Genomic DNA, 16,746 nt, shown 5'->3' with positions numbered 1-16,746 from the left:
ATATATTCCTGTTTCTTTACCTGCCTAAATTACACCCATCTTTCATGTCCCCCACAAGTCCCTTCTTTTTTTACATCTTACCTTTTTTTTGGCCTCTGTGTGTACCATGTGGGATCTAGTTCTCTGACCAGGGATCAAACCTGTGCCCCCTTGCATTTGGAACCTGGCGTCTTAGCCACTGGACCACCAGTGAATCCTCCCCACACCAGTTCCTTCTGGCTCCACCTTGCCCTCCTTGAATCTAGTACCCATGATCTCTCACTTTGAATTGTTCTGCTCTTCTTCATACCTATCACCCAGGAGAGCCCTCCAGTACCTACCATGCCGCAGAATACAACGTGCAATTTCCTGAGGCATGAAAGCCTTTTTTCCCCTCCTTTCTCAAAGTCCTAGGCAGTTCTAGCCATAAAATAGCAAATATTTTCTAACTTAACCCTATTGCGACAAACTCTCGTGGAAATGAGAGTGCTCTGAGGGGAGAAATAGAATTATTTCTGATCAAATATTTTCATCTCCCCATATATTTGGTTTGTAAATGATCTAACCACCATTCTTCCACAAATAACTTTAATTCTTAAATTTCTACTCACAATCTTTCTTAAACCACCATAAGAAATATGTTTCTGATGAATTTGTTGTTTTGTCTCAGGCTTTGGCTTGCCTTAATATAATATGATTAAGCATGACATTATTTATAAAGAAATATTTCCTCCAGAAATTATGATGTAACCACAAGTGGTACCTGGGTTATAGAGGTTGTATATACGGGATTTGGCATGTTAGGAAAATCACCATGTGTGCCTTTCCTCTTACCCATTTTCAAACATGAGAAGTCAAGTTAAAATGAATGAAAAGGTCTATACAAAAGGAAAAATAATTCGAAATGGTGCAATACGGAGGAAAGATGTAGGTGGAAGACTGGGAAGAAGTTTTCTCTCTGTGACGATGCTGCTGGGAACTCTAGGCTGAGTGCGAGCTGGGTATGAGTGTAGCAATACAGAGGGTGAGTCTAAAGTCACATCCCTTTGCTTTTTAATCTCAATAACTTACATTCTTCCCAGGTGGCACAGTGGTAAAGAACCCACCTGCCAAGGCAGGAGACTCAAGAGGCTCAATTCAATTCCTAGATCAGGAAGATCCCCTGGATGAGGAAATGGCAACCGACTCCAGTATTGTTGCCTGGAGTATCCCATGGACAGAGGAGCCTGGCAGGCTACAGCCCATGGGGTAGCCAAGAGTTGGACAAGACTGAGCACATAGCACACACAACTTACATTCTTAACACCAAGCCTTGAGTCTTTTTCTCCACCCCTACATGCTTTCTGGTTGCCTGGACTCAAGAGCCTCCAAAGCCCCTTGGGCAGCCTGGCAAAGGGCTACTCACCATCCTCCTCGAAGAGCAGCCCCATGTGTCCATGCGCCTCGGCTTCCTTCTTCCCACCGTCAATTTTGATGACTTGAGCAATCTTAAAACATCGTTCATAGAAGTGGTTTCTAACCCACTTGTCTTCAGAATTATTGAAGTAACAGGCCAGAGCGTACAAGTTATTATAGACCTCTTCAAAGTATTCTTCAAAGAGAGAAAAACATCAGAAAATGCATTAGAAAAGTGTCTCAAGGCACATCTCTTCAAATGGCAAACCAATATAGTGACATTTAGTTTCTATTTTTCTTTAAAAGCATGATTAACTATTTAAAAACTGGAAATGTAAAAATTAATGTGTTTTAACTATTAAACTACTTACATTAATTAAAGGATGTACCACTTGAGAAGAACTACAACAAAAAAATCTTTTGGAGTGCTTAGACTGATATACTCTTTGGTTGAAATAGAAGTCTTTATATAAGACAAAAAACAGAATGGTGTCTGCTAGCAATGGGCTCAGTTCTTTTGGAATAAATGAGTATATGGTATCAGCAAGTACTTATCCCACTAAAGATTTGAAAAGTATTTAGAGATTCCAGAGAAAGCAATGTTTCCTAACCATGGCAAAAAGATAAAGGAAAAAAGCAGATGAAATCTAAAAATATCAAAATATTTTCACCCAATAGGAAAAGTCAGCATGCAGCTTATAGATAGATACAAGAAATGATCACTGTATGTTCCATATACGTTACAACACCATTTCTGACAGTACAAGTTACTAGCAATGTTAAGAAACAGTAGATTTCTAGCATTATCTTTTCTATGAGTATCTTCTTCTGCTGAAAATGTGTTAATACTAGTCATCCCTCTCACTCAGAAAGTTACTAGTTTATTAGTTGTCAGTTTATCAAATCCCTTTTCTCCCCTAAAGTGGCAAATATATGACCTATTTGTACACAAAAATCTATACTGATAAACTGTGAATCAGTCTTACAAACTTCACTGCAAACAGTCATGAACTTAAACAAAAATGTTTGTGCTAAACTGTCCTTCTCTCTTGTAGATTTCATTCTATTGGTGGACATGAAAAAATACATAATCTTTGCATTTCTTTGCATTTGTGCTAAAAATACAGTCATAAATAAATGGTAGGCTATGGATTACCCTTCCAAGGACTTTTTACAGCAATCACTATCTGTTGGAATTCAGTTCAGTTCAGTTTAGTTGCTCAGTTGTGTCCGACTCTTTGCGACTCCCATGAATCGGAGCACGCCAGGCCTCCCTGTCCATCACCAACTCCCGGCGTTCACCCAGACTCACGTCCATCGAGTCAGTGATGCCATCCAGCCATCTCATCCTCTGTCATCCCCTTCTCCTCCAGCTCCCAATCCCTCCCAGCATCAGAGTCTTTTCCAGTGAGTCAACTCTTTGCATGAGGTGGCCAAAGTACTGGAGTTTCAGCTTTAGCATCATTCCTTCCAAAGAAATCCCAGGGCTGATCTCCTTCAGAATGGACTGGTTGGATCTCCTTGCAGTCCAAGGGACTCTCAAGAGTCTTCTCCAACACCACAGTTCAAAAGCATCAATTCTTCGGCGCTCAGCCTTCTTCATAGTCCAACTCTCACATGCATACATGACCACAGGAAAAACCATAGCCTTGACTAGACGGATCTTTGTTGGCAAAGTAATGTCTCTGCTTTTGAATATGCTATCTAGGTTGGTCATAACTTTCCTTCCAAGGAGTAAACATCTATTAATTTCATGGCTGCAGTCACCATCTGCAGTGATTTTGGAATTAAGTGATATTAATTGCTCACTACTATCAGAAGAGTCAATCTATATATGCCTGAAAGAATTACAATTATGAAAAGCATTTATATATTGCCCATTGGTACTTCTATAAGATTAAAGTCAAAAGGCTCAGAAAAAATTGACAATAGGCTGATTACATCAAAAATTAACTTTTGAAAACTGTACACAGTCACTCCAATGTTCCCAAAGAAATTTTAAGACCTACATAATGTCAGCTTTTACACACTGTGTGTGCTGTGCTGTGTTCAGTCGCTCAGTTGTGTCCAACTCTTTGCAAACCCATGCAGCCTGCCAGGCTCCTCTGTCCATGGAAATTTTCCAGGCAAGAATACTGGAAAGGGTGAAGTGAAAGTCGCTCAGTCATGTCCAACTCTTTGCAACCCCTTGGACTATACAGTCCATGGAATTCTCCAGGCCAGAATAATGGAGTGGGTAGCCTTTCCCTTCTCCAGGGGATTTTTCCAACCCAGGGATCAAACCCAGGTATCCCACATTGCAGGCAGATTCTTTACCAGCTGAGCCACAAGGGAAGCCCAAGAATACTAAAGTGGGTTGCCATTTCCTCCTCCAGATTTTCTTGACCTAGGGATCTAACCCACGTCTCTTGCGTCTCCTACATCCGGTGGTGGATTCTTTATCACTATGCCCCCTGGGAAATCGCTGCTTCATAATTCCATAGGAAATTAAGATTTATCTCAAAGTAAGTTTTAGAACTAAAAATTAAAGTTAAAATACATTCTCCCTATTCCCCAGTTTTGAAGGAACTGGAGATTCTGCAGAGACTTTCTGCCTTTTAAGGTTATTCACAATAGGCAATAGCTTAGGTGAAAAGTAGGGGGTAAAACCCTGAGCAATTTATTTAAAACAAATACTCTCATTTCAGAACTGGCTTCTCTTGTGCTTTATCTTTCCATCTGGACCCGTGCCTAATATGAATAGAGCATTAAAGTCTATTTTGTAATATTTTATATTCTTTCTCATATATAGTGATTGAAAGTGAAAGTGAAGTCGCTCAGTTGTGTCCAACTCTTTATGACCCCATGGATTGTAGCCTGCCAGGCTCCTTCACCCATGGGATCTTCCAGGCAAGAATACTGGAGTGGGTTTCCATTTCCTTCTCCAGAGGATCTTCCCGACCCAGGGATCGAACGCTGGTCTCCCGCACTGCAGGCAGACTCTTTACCAATCTGAACCACCAGGGAAACTCACATACATAGTGATTAGAGAGCTGCTATTTTTAAAACCTGTAAATAAAACATTTCATATCTTCCATTTTAAAAAGTCATACAAAGAGCTTTTAAAAAATATATATGCAAACCTAAAATAATTTTCCATTTTTCAGTAATTAAGCTTTAATAGAAAATTATTTCCAACATTTGATAAAGTTTTTGGTTTTGCTTAGAAGCTATTTAGATTACATATTTAAAGACTACTTGTCAGCTAAGCTATTCTTCTATGGAAAAATTGAAAGTTTTGAACCTTTGAATAATCCAAATACATGGTTTATACCCTTTATATTCTAAGCAGTCTTTTCTCCTTGCTTGCACAACATTTCCTCAAATTATCAGCAGCTATATTAATAAGATGAAAATTAATTTTATTGTTGATTTATTCTTTAGACTGATATTCACTGTGCTACCTTAAAAGGAGATCTCATGATGAAATAAATTTGGAAAATGCTCCTACTAATTTCTCTCTTTCAGTGAAACACACAGCACATTAATATGTCAAAGGCTCTGATAAGTCCTGCAACAAACCAACCTGCTTTGTATATGTTAATTCACATGGTTGTTTCTCAAACTTATTTCACCAGACACTCACTTTTGTTTTTCTTTATATAAACTGTATAAACATCCAGTGGGACTCTGCTTGAGTAAAACATACTTTGGGTATCTTAAATAAATGTTATTAGAGAAAAAAATTGCTGCTTAACCTTTGACAATAATTTAAAGTCAAGTGTAAATAATGTTTGAATTATCTATTGATTCGGTTACCCATTACCATTATTGCCATCTCTTCCTCAGCCCCATGGGGCACCAGGCCCTAATCATGTTACAGATGGTACAGAGATGACTCACATTGGGTCATATAAGAATGATATCAGGGACAAAGAAATACTTTGTAACAAATGGAAAATAATCCAAAAAGAATGATTGGCTTCCTTTAAACACTTCTTTGCTATAAAACAGAAAGTGATATTTTGAAAAGTAATTTAAATAACTCTAGGTTTCTGCTTTGTGAGTCTCAAGAGACAGAACTGACCCGAGATGACTATTGTTAGTGCCATAGCTTTGATTAAATGAACTTCATTGTGACCCTAGAGTGATGGTCTTTCCAATGAGAAGCAATGAGAATACTCAGAGATACGACGCTGCTTCTAGATAATTGTCTCAGATTTCACAACCATATGGGGTGAAATCATCCAGGAACAGATTTCTGTATTCTAGATTAAGTGTGTGGTATACATGGGTTTTAAGATTTAGAATTAATTCAAGTTAATAAGAGTTTCTGTACATATTCCCTGCATTACTTTCTAGGACATTCTTAAATCACAGTTTTTATCCTATAAAGTTCATGTGTTAAATGTGAAAAAATTACACATTTCTATTTAAAGAAGCATATAAATGTTTACTTGTCCTTCAACTGATGTATTTCCAATAATGTTTTTTTTTGCAATAATTTTAACTTTTTGTATTTTAACCAGGCAAAAGCCACAGCATTTTGAAGTCAATAACCCTACAGAAGAGTTGTTCTGAGCAAGAAGTAATTTTATTCCATTTATCAAATAGAACCTTAGTTACTATGAACATGTGACAAAGTACTCAGTAATAAAAATATTTTACTACTTGTACATGTGTGTAAGACACTGGCTATTATGAAGCTTGGACTTTTTAAATTTGGGGGATTGGAGAATCATTTTAATTTATATATAATATAGTTACTTTTTCAAATAAAGTATTATAAAGTAAAAGTTTTCTACCTTCAAATACATTATTTAGCACTCTAGTTTCTTTGTAATTATAAAATGCTTTATAAGTTTCTTTTATGATACTTTATGACTACTGATGTATTTGGCCTAAACTTATGCTATTATGCTACTAAAATGAATGCTTCTATTTAAAATGTTTAGTGAATCAAATTAATTCAACTTGAAAAAAATGACTTATGAACAAATTTTATCTTGATCAATTCTATTTTCAGTGTAAATATCACCTCAGAATTTGGGGCCGACCTAGAAAATAAGTTTTTTTACAATAGCATTTTAAAATTTAAAACAGTTAATTTCTTGAGAACTTATATGTAAATCACATTTTAAAATTCACCAAAGGACTCTTTTCAAAGTCAATTCTGTAGTTAAATGTTTTCATTATATAAAGAATCACCTCTTATCTACACATACACACACACACACACACACACAAAGTTCACTTATGTATCGTACTGAACAATGAAATGAGACATTTTCATGGTGGAGCTTAAAGCTTCTCTCTTTTGGAGTCCAACGGTATTTTCACACAAAAAAAGTCAAAGAAGAAGACAATTGAGAATAGCAAATATATATGCCAAGTTTGGGGATTTCCTTTCTTTTGATTGTAAAAAATGACCAATTCTGGACATGTAACTAAGAAATGCTTATGACAATGACATCACTATAACTGTAGTAGAGAGCAAAATATTTTCTTTAATACTTGAAACATATTGATCTTCTGGAAAAATTTACAATATCAAAAAAGGAATTAATGAGAGATGATGTGATGGAAGATAAAAAATTAGCAATTTTATTCACAATTGTGGATTACAGACTTTTCCTGTCTCCTCACAATTCACTAATAAAAATTGTCTGATAGAAATCTTAAGCATAGAACTTAAGGATAAAACCTTCAAATTCCATTCTATAAATACTAGAAAATAAGTTTAATTGGCAAATTAACAATACTCTGCAAAGGGCTCCTCAGTGAAAGTCAATATTCAGATTACGTATAAAGAAAAAAAACTATATAAAGACGTATAATTACTGATACCAAAGATTTTAATACATTGGGAAGCCCTGGAGATGTTAGTAGGTGCTGTTTACTGTCTACCCAGGCTTAGAGTGACATCACCAGGATGGCCATGTGTCTGGGCCCTCTTGTGAGCCAGCATTCTCTACTGTCCATTCCATGAAGATGCTTAGTTGACTAGGCTGAATTGTGCCGAGGTGTCCTAATGTCTTAAATTCACATATGAAGCAATTGGGAACTTGCCCTCAGGTGCTCCCTGTTCTGGTTTTGGCGGTGCTGCTTCCCCAAACCCCTCCACGTACCTTTCCTTTCAGCTGTCTCAGCCCTGGTCAGGTAGTAGTAGAAGTGATCCAGCTTGTCGGGCTGCTCTTCCAGGGGTCTCTGTGCCCAGGAGAGGGATCGGACCCTCGCAGCCTCCCTCAGGGCATCCCACTTCTCTGTCAGAGCGAAGAACTCGGTAAAGGACTTATGATAACCATCCCGCAGCATCTCCACACAGACGTTCTTAGTGTATGAGTTCCGGTAACTGGGAATAAGAATCAGAACACTGAACTCGTTATTTTAATCCTTCAAATCTTTTGATTTTTTTGATCCTATAATAATTAAAGGTTGGATCATGATGCCATTTTTTTTTTCCCTCCATGAAAGGGCTGAAAGCTATCTTGACCTCAAACACTTACAATTGAACAACTCCAGTTTAATGAAAGATGCCAAGAGCTATCTAAATATAATAATTTTAGGGAAATTACATTATAAATATATCAGTTCCAGAGCTGAGCTCCCTTTGATAAGGACAAATAAGCTAGTTGATGGATGTCTCAGTCCATTTGGGCTGATGTAGCAGAGTATGTAGTCCATAGGGTCGCAAAGAGTCAGACACGACTGAGCGACTGAACAACAACAGAATACCACTAACTGAGTAGCTTGTAAACAACTGAAATTTATTGCTCACAGTTCTGGAAGCCAGAAGTCTAAGATCAAGGCTCCAGGAAGGTTGCCCCTCCTGGTTCATAGCCTGAACTTTCTAGTTGTGTCCTCACATAATGTAAGAAGCTGGAGAACTCTCTAGAGCCTCTTTTATAAGAGCGCTAATCCTATTCATGAGTGCCCCACCCTCATGACCTAATCACCTTTTAAAAACCCCATCTACCTACACTTTCAGGGAATGGGATTTCAATATATGAATTTTAGGAACACAACATTCAGACCATAGTAATTGACAATATCCAAAAATACTTAATAAGTTAGCCTCCCACCAAAACAACACAAAAAGCCAGTAAGGCAAACAAAATTTAAATGTGTCATTGAATATAAAACCAAAGCTCTATTAAGTGGCTTCCTGGTATGTTATGAAGGTTCATTCACTCATTCATTTATGCAGAAAGAGTTTATGGATATCTCTTGCTAAATATATTTTTAAAATTATTTTCAGTTAGGATTAAGTTAATGACTTGTTAGATTACTACTTCACTTCTAACAATAATAAATCATATTCAAAGAGATAAAATGACAATTGAAAGTTGTTATTGTTGTTTTTCAGTCGCTCAGTCGTGTCTGACACTTTGCAACCCCATGGACTGCAGCACTACAGGCTTCCCTGTCCATCACCGTCTCATGTCCATTGAATCGGTGATCCCATCCAATCATCTTGTCCTCTGTTGTCCTCTTTTCCTCCTGCCTTTAATCTTTCCCAGCATCAGGGTCTTTCTAATGAGTCAGTTCTTTGCATTAGGTGGACAAAGTATTGGAGTTTCAGCTTCATCATCAGTCCTTCCAATGAATATTCAGGGTTGATTTCCTTTAGGATTGACTGGTCTCATCTCCTTGCAGATCAAATATACTATTCAAACAATTGAATAGTGTATTTATTTAGTCAATCAATAGCTATTGAGTTTCCTATTAAGTGCCAGGCACTGTTCTAGATCAAATAGAGTCAATACCCTTGTGACGTGTATATTCTAGTGGAAGAATACAACCAACAAATAAGTAAACAAATCATAAATAATTTCAGAGCATGAACATTGCTATATAGGAAATAAACAGGGTTATGGAATAATAGCTGTGTGGTGGCTATTATTCTACTAAGCAAGTAATCAGAGGCCAAATGATATCACTTTATACTAATTATTTTACATTTTTAAATAGGGGACAATTAAATATTTAGAACTGACAAGATGTGATATTACTATCAATAAGCATTTCAGTGTGGAGTGGTGACAGTCTAGAATTAAAACCCCTGAGGTTCAGGCCATTTCTTCCTAACTTTTCTGGACTTCACTTCTTCTCATCTGTGAAATATGTATATTAGTCTTTGCTATACCTATATCACAGGATTCTTCTAAGAACCAAGCAAAAATATGTATGTGAAGATTCTCTGAGAAACATGATGAAGTCCAGCAACAGACTCACACTACAGAGTGAGTTGGGTTAAAAAGCAAACAAAACAAAAATGCCTAGGTGCCATACACCCAGAATTTTCTACTCAGTGGATCAGCTTTGCTCTAGAACTAAATACATAAAGTGATAAGGAAGGGAGTGGGAAGAGGGAAATTTAAAAAAGGGGAGGGCAGAACCCATATTGTGGAGACCTCAGAGCACAGTAAGTAGTTTGGACTCCAAGCTAGGAGTGGGATAGAGTCATTGAAGTGTTTGAGTCTGGGAAATGACTCAGTGAGATTGTGTTCAGTTCAGTTCAGTTCAGTTCAGTTCAGTCGCTCAGTTGTGTCTGACTCTTTGTGATCCCATGCACTGCAGCCCACCAGGCCTCCCTGTCCATCACCACCTCCCGGAGTCCACCCAAACCCATGTCCACTGAGTTGGTGACACCATCCAACCATCTTATCCTCTGTTATCCCCTTCTCTTCCTGCCCTCAATCTTTCCCAGAATCGGGGTCTTTTCAAATGAGTCAGCTCTTCGCATCAGGTGGCCAAAGTATTGGAGTTTCAGCTTTAGCATCAGCCCCTCCAATGAACACCCAGGACTGATCTCCTGTAGGATGGATTGGTTGGATCTCCTTGCAGTCCAAGGGACTCTCAAGAGTCTTCTCCAATACCACAGTTCAAAAGCATCCATTCTTTGGCGCTTAGTTTTCTGTATTGGGTTCGTCAAAAAATTATTTTGGGTTTTTGTATAAGCTGCATGGAAAAACTCAAAGATTTCGGCCAACCCAATATATTAGAAAAATTACTTGGAAGTGGATTCCCAATTGAATTGCAATCCTCCTCAACCTAGTGGCCAATGCAAGGCACCTACTGTTACAGGACTAGTCCATAAAGAGAGTAAGGAAACCACATTCCCAGGTCCACAAGTCAAAGGCCACCATCTTGTCCAAACGATGACCAAAAATATTTGAAATGGAGAAGAGAGAAGCAAGCACAGATTTTTTCTTCTGCCCTCTGGCCGAGAGTGTGGAGAAGAAAAGCGTGAGATGTAAGATGAATCAGGCTGTGTCTGTCCCTCCCCTCCCCACCGCCCCAACACAGGGCATGGAAAGGCAGAAAAAGTCACTGCAGAGAGCTTCTGAGCAGAAGAAAACCAGAACCAGCCCGTGTGATGTCCCACGGCCCCTTGACAGTATGGGCCAAAGACCGTGAATTGTCTGGTGACCTCCGTGTGTGACATCAAAGTTAATGGGAAGAGGGGACTGGGATGTCTGCCCTCTGTCACTGGCCCTAGCAAGGGCATGTGTGCTAAAAGGCTGTCGGATGAAAATGTGCTGCCCACTGGGGACTGAATGGGGACACAGCTGTGACTCTGCGAGTAAGCAGCACTGGGGTGCTACTGAAAGAGTCAGGTCAGCATATTTCAAGAGCTGACAGAAAAGGATGAGTCAAGTGCATCAGTGACAGAGCCCTGGACAGCACCCAGAGGTTAGGAACCCATTCAGTTCCAAGGAAGAGAAAACCTGGCTCATGGTGCCTTTGAAACTAGAAGTCTGTGCTGCTCACAGCACAAGATGCCAAAGGTAGGCATCTGTTAGCCTTGGTTCCGTGGCCTGGTTGAGTTCAAGGCCTGTGCTTCAGGGATTATCTTCTGCCTGTCCCTGGTTACTGGAGGGCTGCCCCAGTCCAGGCATCAAGTCCACCTTCCAGCCAAGAAGAAATGGGATAGGTGGGTGACATCAGCTGTGTCCTTCTCTATTATTGGGAATACTTTTATTCCTGTAACTATTATTGGAATTCCACTTTGTTCCATTGGTGAGAATTGTGTCACGTGGCCATCCCTGGCTGCAAAGACTAGAAAAACAAAGATCCTGCCTGTTTGGAGGCACACTGTTGCCTCAAATGAAACTGGAATTGTGTTAGTATAAGAGAGGAGAAATGGATACCAGGCAAGTTTAGAGTCTATCACAAGGTCCTAGATCAAGATCTGGGAGTAAATTCTGACAAAGCTCCTCTCCTGAGCTTGCCAGATAAAACTGGGCAGGATATGCAGTAAAATTTGAATATCCAATAAACCACAAATGATTTTTTGTATTAGTGTATCCCAAATATTTCATGGGAATACTTATACCAAAAAAATTTCAGTTTTTTGAAATTTGAAGTGTATGTTGTATTTTTATTTGCTAAACCTAGTAACCCTATTTCTTTCTACCTGGCATCAGTGCTGTGTTCTTGGTACCAGTGTTGTGTTGTTTCTATATAGGAACACAGGGTGACGGGAAGGAGTGTAAGAATCTGAGTAACCTGAGAAATCACTGAATTGGACTGACTTTACCTAAGAGGGACGAGGTTGGATTTTTATATTAGGGAGAATCAAGGCTTAGGACCAGGAATTAAAATTAACAACTAATACAATTATATAAAGTTTAAAAACAAAATAAAATTTAAAATTTGAAATTAAAAAAAAATGAAATAAAAAAAATAAATAAAATTAAGTTATATAAAAAAATAAAGATGCAATTTAGCATCGTTGAGCTTGTGACTCTGAAATTCACACTAGGTGCAAGAGAATGGCTGGGAGGAGGGTAGAACCGGGAGCAGGGAGAAGAGACAGGAGACACTGGTGTTCATGGACAGGAGAGGCCATGGGACTAAACTGAAGTTAAGGCAGAGGGACACAGAAGTAGGTGGATGTGATACATATTCAGGATATAAAAATACTGACTACTTGGTGACTGAGTGGATGTTAGGACTGATGGAAAGAGAAGAGCTAGGATGGCAACAAGATTTTGGGCGTGGGCAGTTGGTAATTTACTGAAGTGCATGCGTGTGTGCTAAGTTGCTTCAGTATTGTCCAACACTGTGTGACCCCATGGACTGTAGCCCACCAAGCTTCTCTGTCTGTGGGGATTCTTCGGGCAAGAATACTGGAGTGGGTTGCCATGCCATCTTCCAGGTCTTCGCAACCCAGGGATCGAGTCCATGCCTCTTATGTCTCCTGCTCTTATGTCTCCGGTTCATTACCTCTCACGCCACCTGGGAAACCCAATTTGCTAAAGAGGGGAACACAAAAGGATGACTAGGTTTGGGGAAGGGTAATAAGCGTGGGTTCAGATAACTTGAGTTTGAGGAACCTGAAGAGGACATCCAAGAGGTACCCAAAAGATAGTTTGGGGGATGGTAAGGAAGTTTGAGAGGTCAGGGGGCTGGAAATCCACCCTTGCTCCAAATAAGCCCTGACACATAGAGAATAAGTTTATGGTTATCAAAAAGAGAAGGTGGGGGGGGGGGATAAATTAGGAGTTTGGGATTAACAGATACACACTGCTGTGTATAAAATAGATCAGCAACAGGGACCTATTGTGTAGCACAGGGAACTATATTCAACATCTTGTGATAACATAATGAAAAAGGATCTGAAAAAGAATATATATATATGTGTGTGTGTGTGTGTATAAATTATAAATAAATAAAAATTAGATCATCGATTTAAAACAGTGGTCCCCAACCCTTTTGGCACTAGGGATCAGTTTTGTGGAAGACAATTTTTCCATAGACCATGGGGATACAAGGGATGGGGAACGGCTACAAATACAGATGGAACCTTGCTCGTTCACCTGCCGCCCACTTCCTGCTGTGTGGCCCAGTTCCTAACAGGCCATAGCTGGGACCAGTTCCTGGCCTAGGGGTTGGGGACCCCTGATATAAACAGTAGAAATAAATGTGTCAGGAGGCCGTCTCAGTGCTCATCCCAGCTGGGACAGAAACGCAGAACGTCACTCCTTGAGGGTGCCCGGGTTGGGTTTGGTCCGCTCAGCATCTAGCGCCACATCTGCAGTACTCTGAAGTATTTTTGGAAATGGCACATCGTGTGCCATCTTGGTGGGACCTGATTTCAAAGACTCCCTCCCACATTAAGCCACTGGCTTCTCTCCCAGCATTCTGAATCTTGAAGCAAGAAACACAAAGAAGTAGAAGGTTTTCGGAGTTCAGTCCACCTGGCAGCAACATCCTGACAAGAGTTGAAAGTGGTTCTGGCTACCTAGATCCTTCCAAGTGTCCCACATCGTTTCCTTTTCTTCTGAGCCAGGTTTCCCCCTAAATTCAGCTAGTTACCAAATATCCTTCTAATAAAATCATTTCCACTCTACTTAGTCAGACTCTGTCTCTGCGCCTGTGACCAAAGAACATGAACTGATTCAAGAAGGGATTGTCTTGGTACTCAAGACAGCTCCAAACATCCATGATATATAACTGGTATCAATTTTTAAAATTTCTAGTACATTTTTTAAAAAGACCATTCTTTGCAAAAAATATTTCAAATAGAATGTATTTAGAAAGCATAACATGACTATTCCGACTTCAATTCTATTTTACACACACATTTGTGCACACATACACACATACATGTATGACATTGTTAAAGCCTCATTACTAATATTTGAGAACCAGAAAGAGCAATTAATGCTTTACTAAATAGGTTCCTATTTAAACCTTCGCAGTTAATGCATATCATTTCTTTTAAACAGAATAATTTTTGGTTTTTAAAATGAATTTGTTATCTGAAAATAAAAATATATGTCAATTTCTATTATTATATGTGAATTTGTCAGGTTTTACATTTCCTAACAGGCTAAGTTTACTTGATTTACAAAAAGGAATTTAAAAAATGCAAATAGAAACATAAAGAGAATTCAAATTCACTATTTTACTTCTTTCATTTGGATATGAAGTTATTAGTCTTTGGTTTTATTTATCTATTAAAACAAATACTTATCTAAATTAGAATATGCCCTTTTTCAGAATCAGAATAAGAAAAATCTCATTGACCTGAAGTCACCCTGATAGATGGAAACTGAGAATTCTGCTAAAATTTCTGGAAAGTTTCGATATTATGGAATTTGAGGAGAGTCCTCTTGACAGAGAAGAGGCCATTCATAGAAACAGAAGTTGTGACATTCACAGATATGCTGAACATCTAAAGTCTATATCCCAAGGAAGATCTTTGCCACTGCAGGTACTTAAGGCATAACCGGGCTAAGGGATGCAGCTGGAGAAAAGTGGTTTTAAGAATGGAATTAAGTGGTCATGCATTTCATATGGGTTTTTATTACTATTTAAATGCATTATTCAATGGAGTTTCTAAATATTTTGAATTTACAACAAAATTTCCCTTTATGGGAGGGGTGGGAGGAAGGCCCAAGAGGGATAGGATATATGTACACATATTGCTGATTTGCTTCCTTGTTCAGCAGAAACTAGCACAACATTATAAAGCAATTATACTCCAATAAAAAAAAATCTATATACTGGAAGAAAGTAAACATGAACAATCTGACATAACTCTCTAGCAGCTGAATGTGTGAAGATGCTGGGAATGGAGAGCTTTCTATTAAATAGCCACAGAGATATTACATCATTTTTAAATTCTGCCTTAAACCATTTTGAATAGCTACTATTCACAGAGCATGTACTATGTGTCAGACATCATTTCTAAATCACACGATAACTCTAAAAATATGACTTCCATTTTTATAGATAAAGAAACCCTCTTCAGTGAGGTTTTGGCTTGCCCAAAGTCATACATGATAATAAGTGGCTGGGGTGGCTTTCATAATCAGGTTTCTCTGATTACAAATTCTGAATTTTTTTCACTTTACCACACTGCCTCTGATTATATCAAATAATGTTAATTTTTTTTTCTCTTCCTCCTTCACACATTTTTTTTGTTGCCTGTATTGATTGTTTAGAACTTTGACATCATTATACAATTATGATGTGACTCCAGTTAGAAAGCCATTGTCTTTTGGGAGTAACATATACACACTACTATATATAGAATAGACAACAAGGACCTACTCTATAACACAAAGAACTATACTCAATAATATGTAATAACCTATAGGGGAGAGGACAATGAAACAAACGAAACATATATATATCTGCACATATGCGTATGTGTGAATTACTTTGCTGTATACCTGAAACCAACATGACATTGTGAATCAAATATACTTCAGTTAAAAGAAAGAAAAAAAGAAAGCCATTTTCTTCATCCGTGTTAATGAATGTTTGTGCTAGAATGGGGAAAAACACTGCTGCCACTTTGTGACTCTTCCGGAGAGAGAATCCCTTTCCTTCAAACAAGGCGGCAGACAGCCAGTAGCATCCAGGCGAAGCAAACTGAGCAGACGTGATCCCCACACAGAGATGTGAGGTCTAATGGGGTAACACTAACAAACACGTAAGACAAACATACAAAAGGATGAAACTGTATGAATATGAAAAACACAAATGAGCAGAATGCCAATTTATCTTCTCTTTGTACTTACAAGTATTTATACTAGCTATTAGATAGATTTTCAAAATCAAAATGCATTATCAACTATTCTATGATTAATGTAATTTAACATTTTCATAAGTCAAACTGAAATACTGAATCAAGGTAACGCTTCACATTCAGTAAAATATTTCAAAAGCAGTTCAATAAGCTCAATACTCTAAAACAAGATCATGAAATTTTTACTTAATATGACAAAGATAAACTCAAAAGATATGTTATATCTAATCAAAAGGCAGTATAATACTTTTATTCCACTAAGTTAATATTTATAAGTCACTATTGGGTTATCTATGTGTCAGTAATAACAGTCTTAAATTCGTATTGTAGGGATAAATGTTATTAGAATCACCTACGGGATAATTACATTGACTCAAATTAATACTTAAATAGCTTCAGTTAATATAATTTCTGTGGAATAAAGTGAGTCACAATTCTTACCCATACTTTTCAATGAAGGTAGATATTATGTATAATTAGAAGGAGGAACAAATCCATTTCTTGACTCACACACACACACTGATAAGAATCATATGTTATACAGGTACGTTTTATAGTTTTTTTTGTGTGTGAAAAGGATACTTATTTCTAAAATGCTAAAACAAGGATATAGCATTTCTTTAGTCGTGTAAATATATAAAGACAGAGGAGTTAGAAAGAAAAAATTATGTTTGAAATGATTTTACTTTAAAAGCATACAGAATGCTTTTACAATGAAAACTGACAGCATTTTTCTTAATACTGCACATGTAGGATTTTAACAGTTATTAGAGTTGATTAATATGGATTACAAATACATGACTATCACTCATATATAATTTTGCACAATAAACTATTGGAGTTGA

General features: G+C 37.9%; 1 protein-coding gene across 4 annotated transcripts in view; it reads right to left on the bottom strand.

Moving 5' to 3' along the window:
- Positions 1-16,746, bottom strand: part of TTC29 (tetratricopeptide repeat domain 29) — a 273,994-nt gene that overhangs the window by 225,254 nt on the left and 31,994 nt on the right. For all 4 annotated transcript variants that reach the window (XM_070769026.1, XM_070769025.1, XM_070769024.1 and 1 more), the window contains 2 exons: positions 7,482-7,705; positions 1,385-1,570 (listed from right to left, as the gene is read on the bottom strand). In XM_070769026.1, coding sequence (XP_070625127.1) covers positions 1,385-1,570; positions 7,482-7,705 — 410 coding nt within the window. The remainder of the gene's footprint in view (positions 1-1,384; positions 1,571-7,481; positions 7,706-16,746) is intronic.

This window comes from Bos indicus, chromosome 17 (assembly GCF_029378745.1).
Source record: "Bos indicus isolate NIAB-ARS_2022 breed Sahiwal x Tharparkar chromosome 17, NIAB-ARS_B.indTharparkar_mat_pri_1.0, whole genome shotgun sequence".
Lineage (NCBI taxonomy): Eukaryota > Metazoa > Chordata > Mammalia > Artiodactyla > Bovidae > Bos > Bos indicus.
This window is presented reverse-complemented; position numbering and strand designations above follow the sequence as displayed.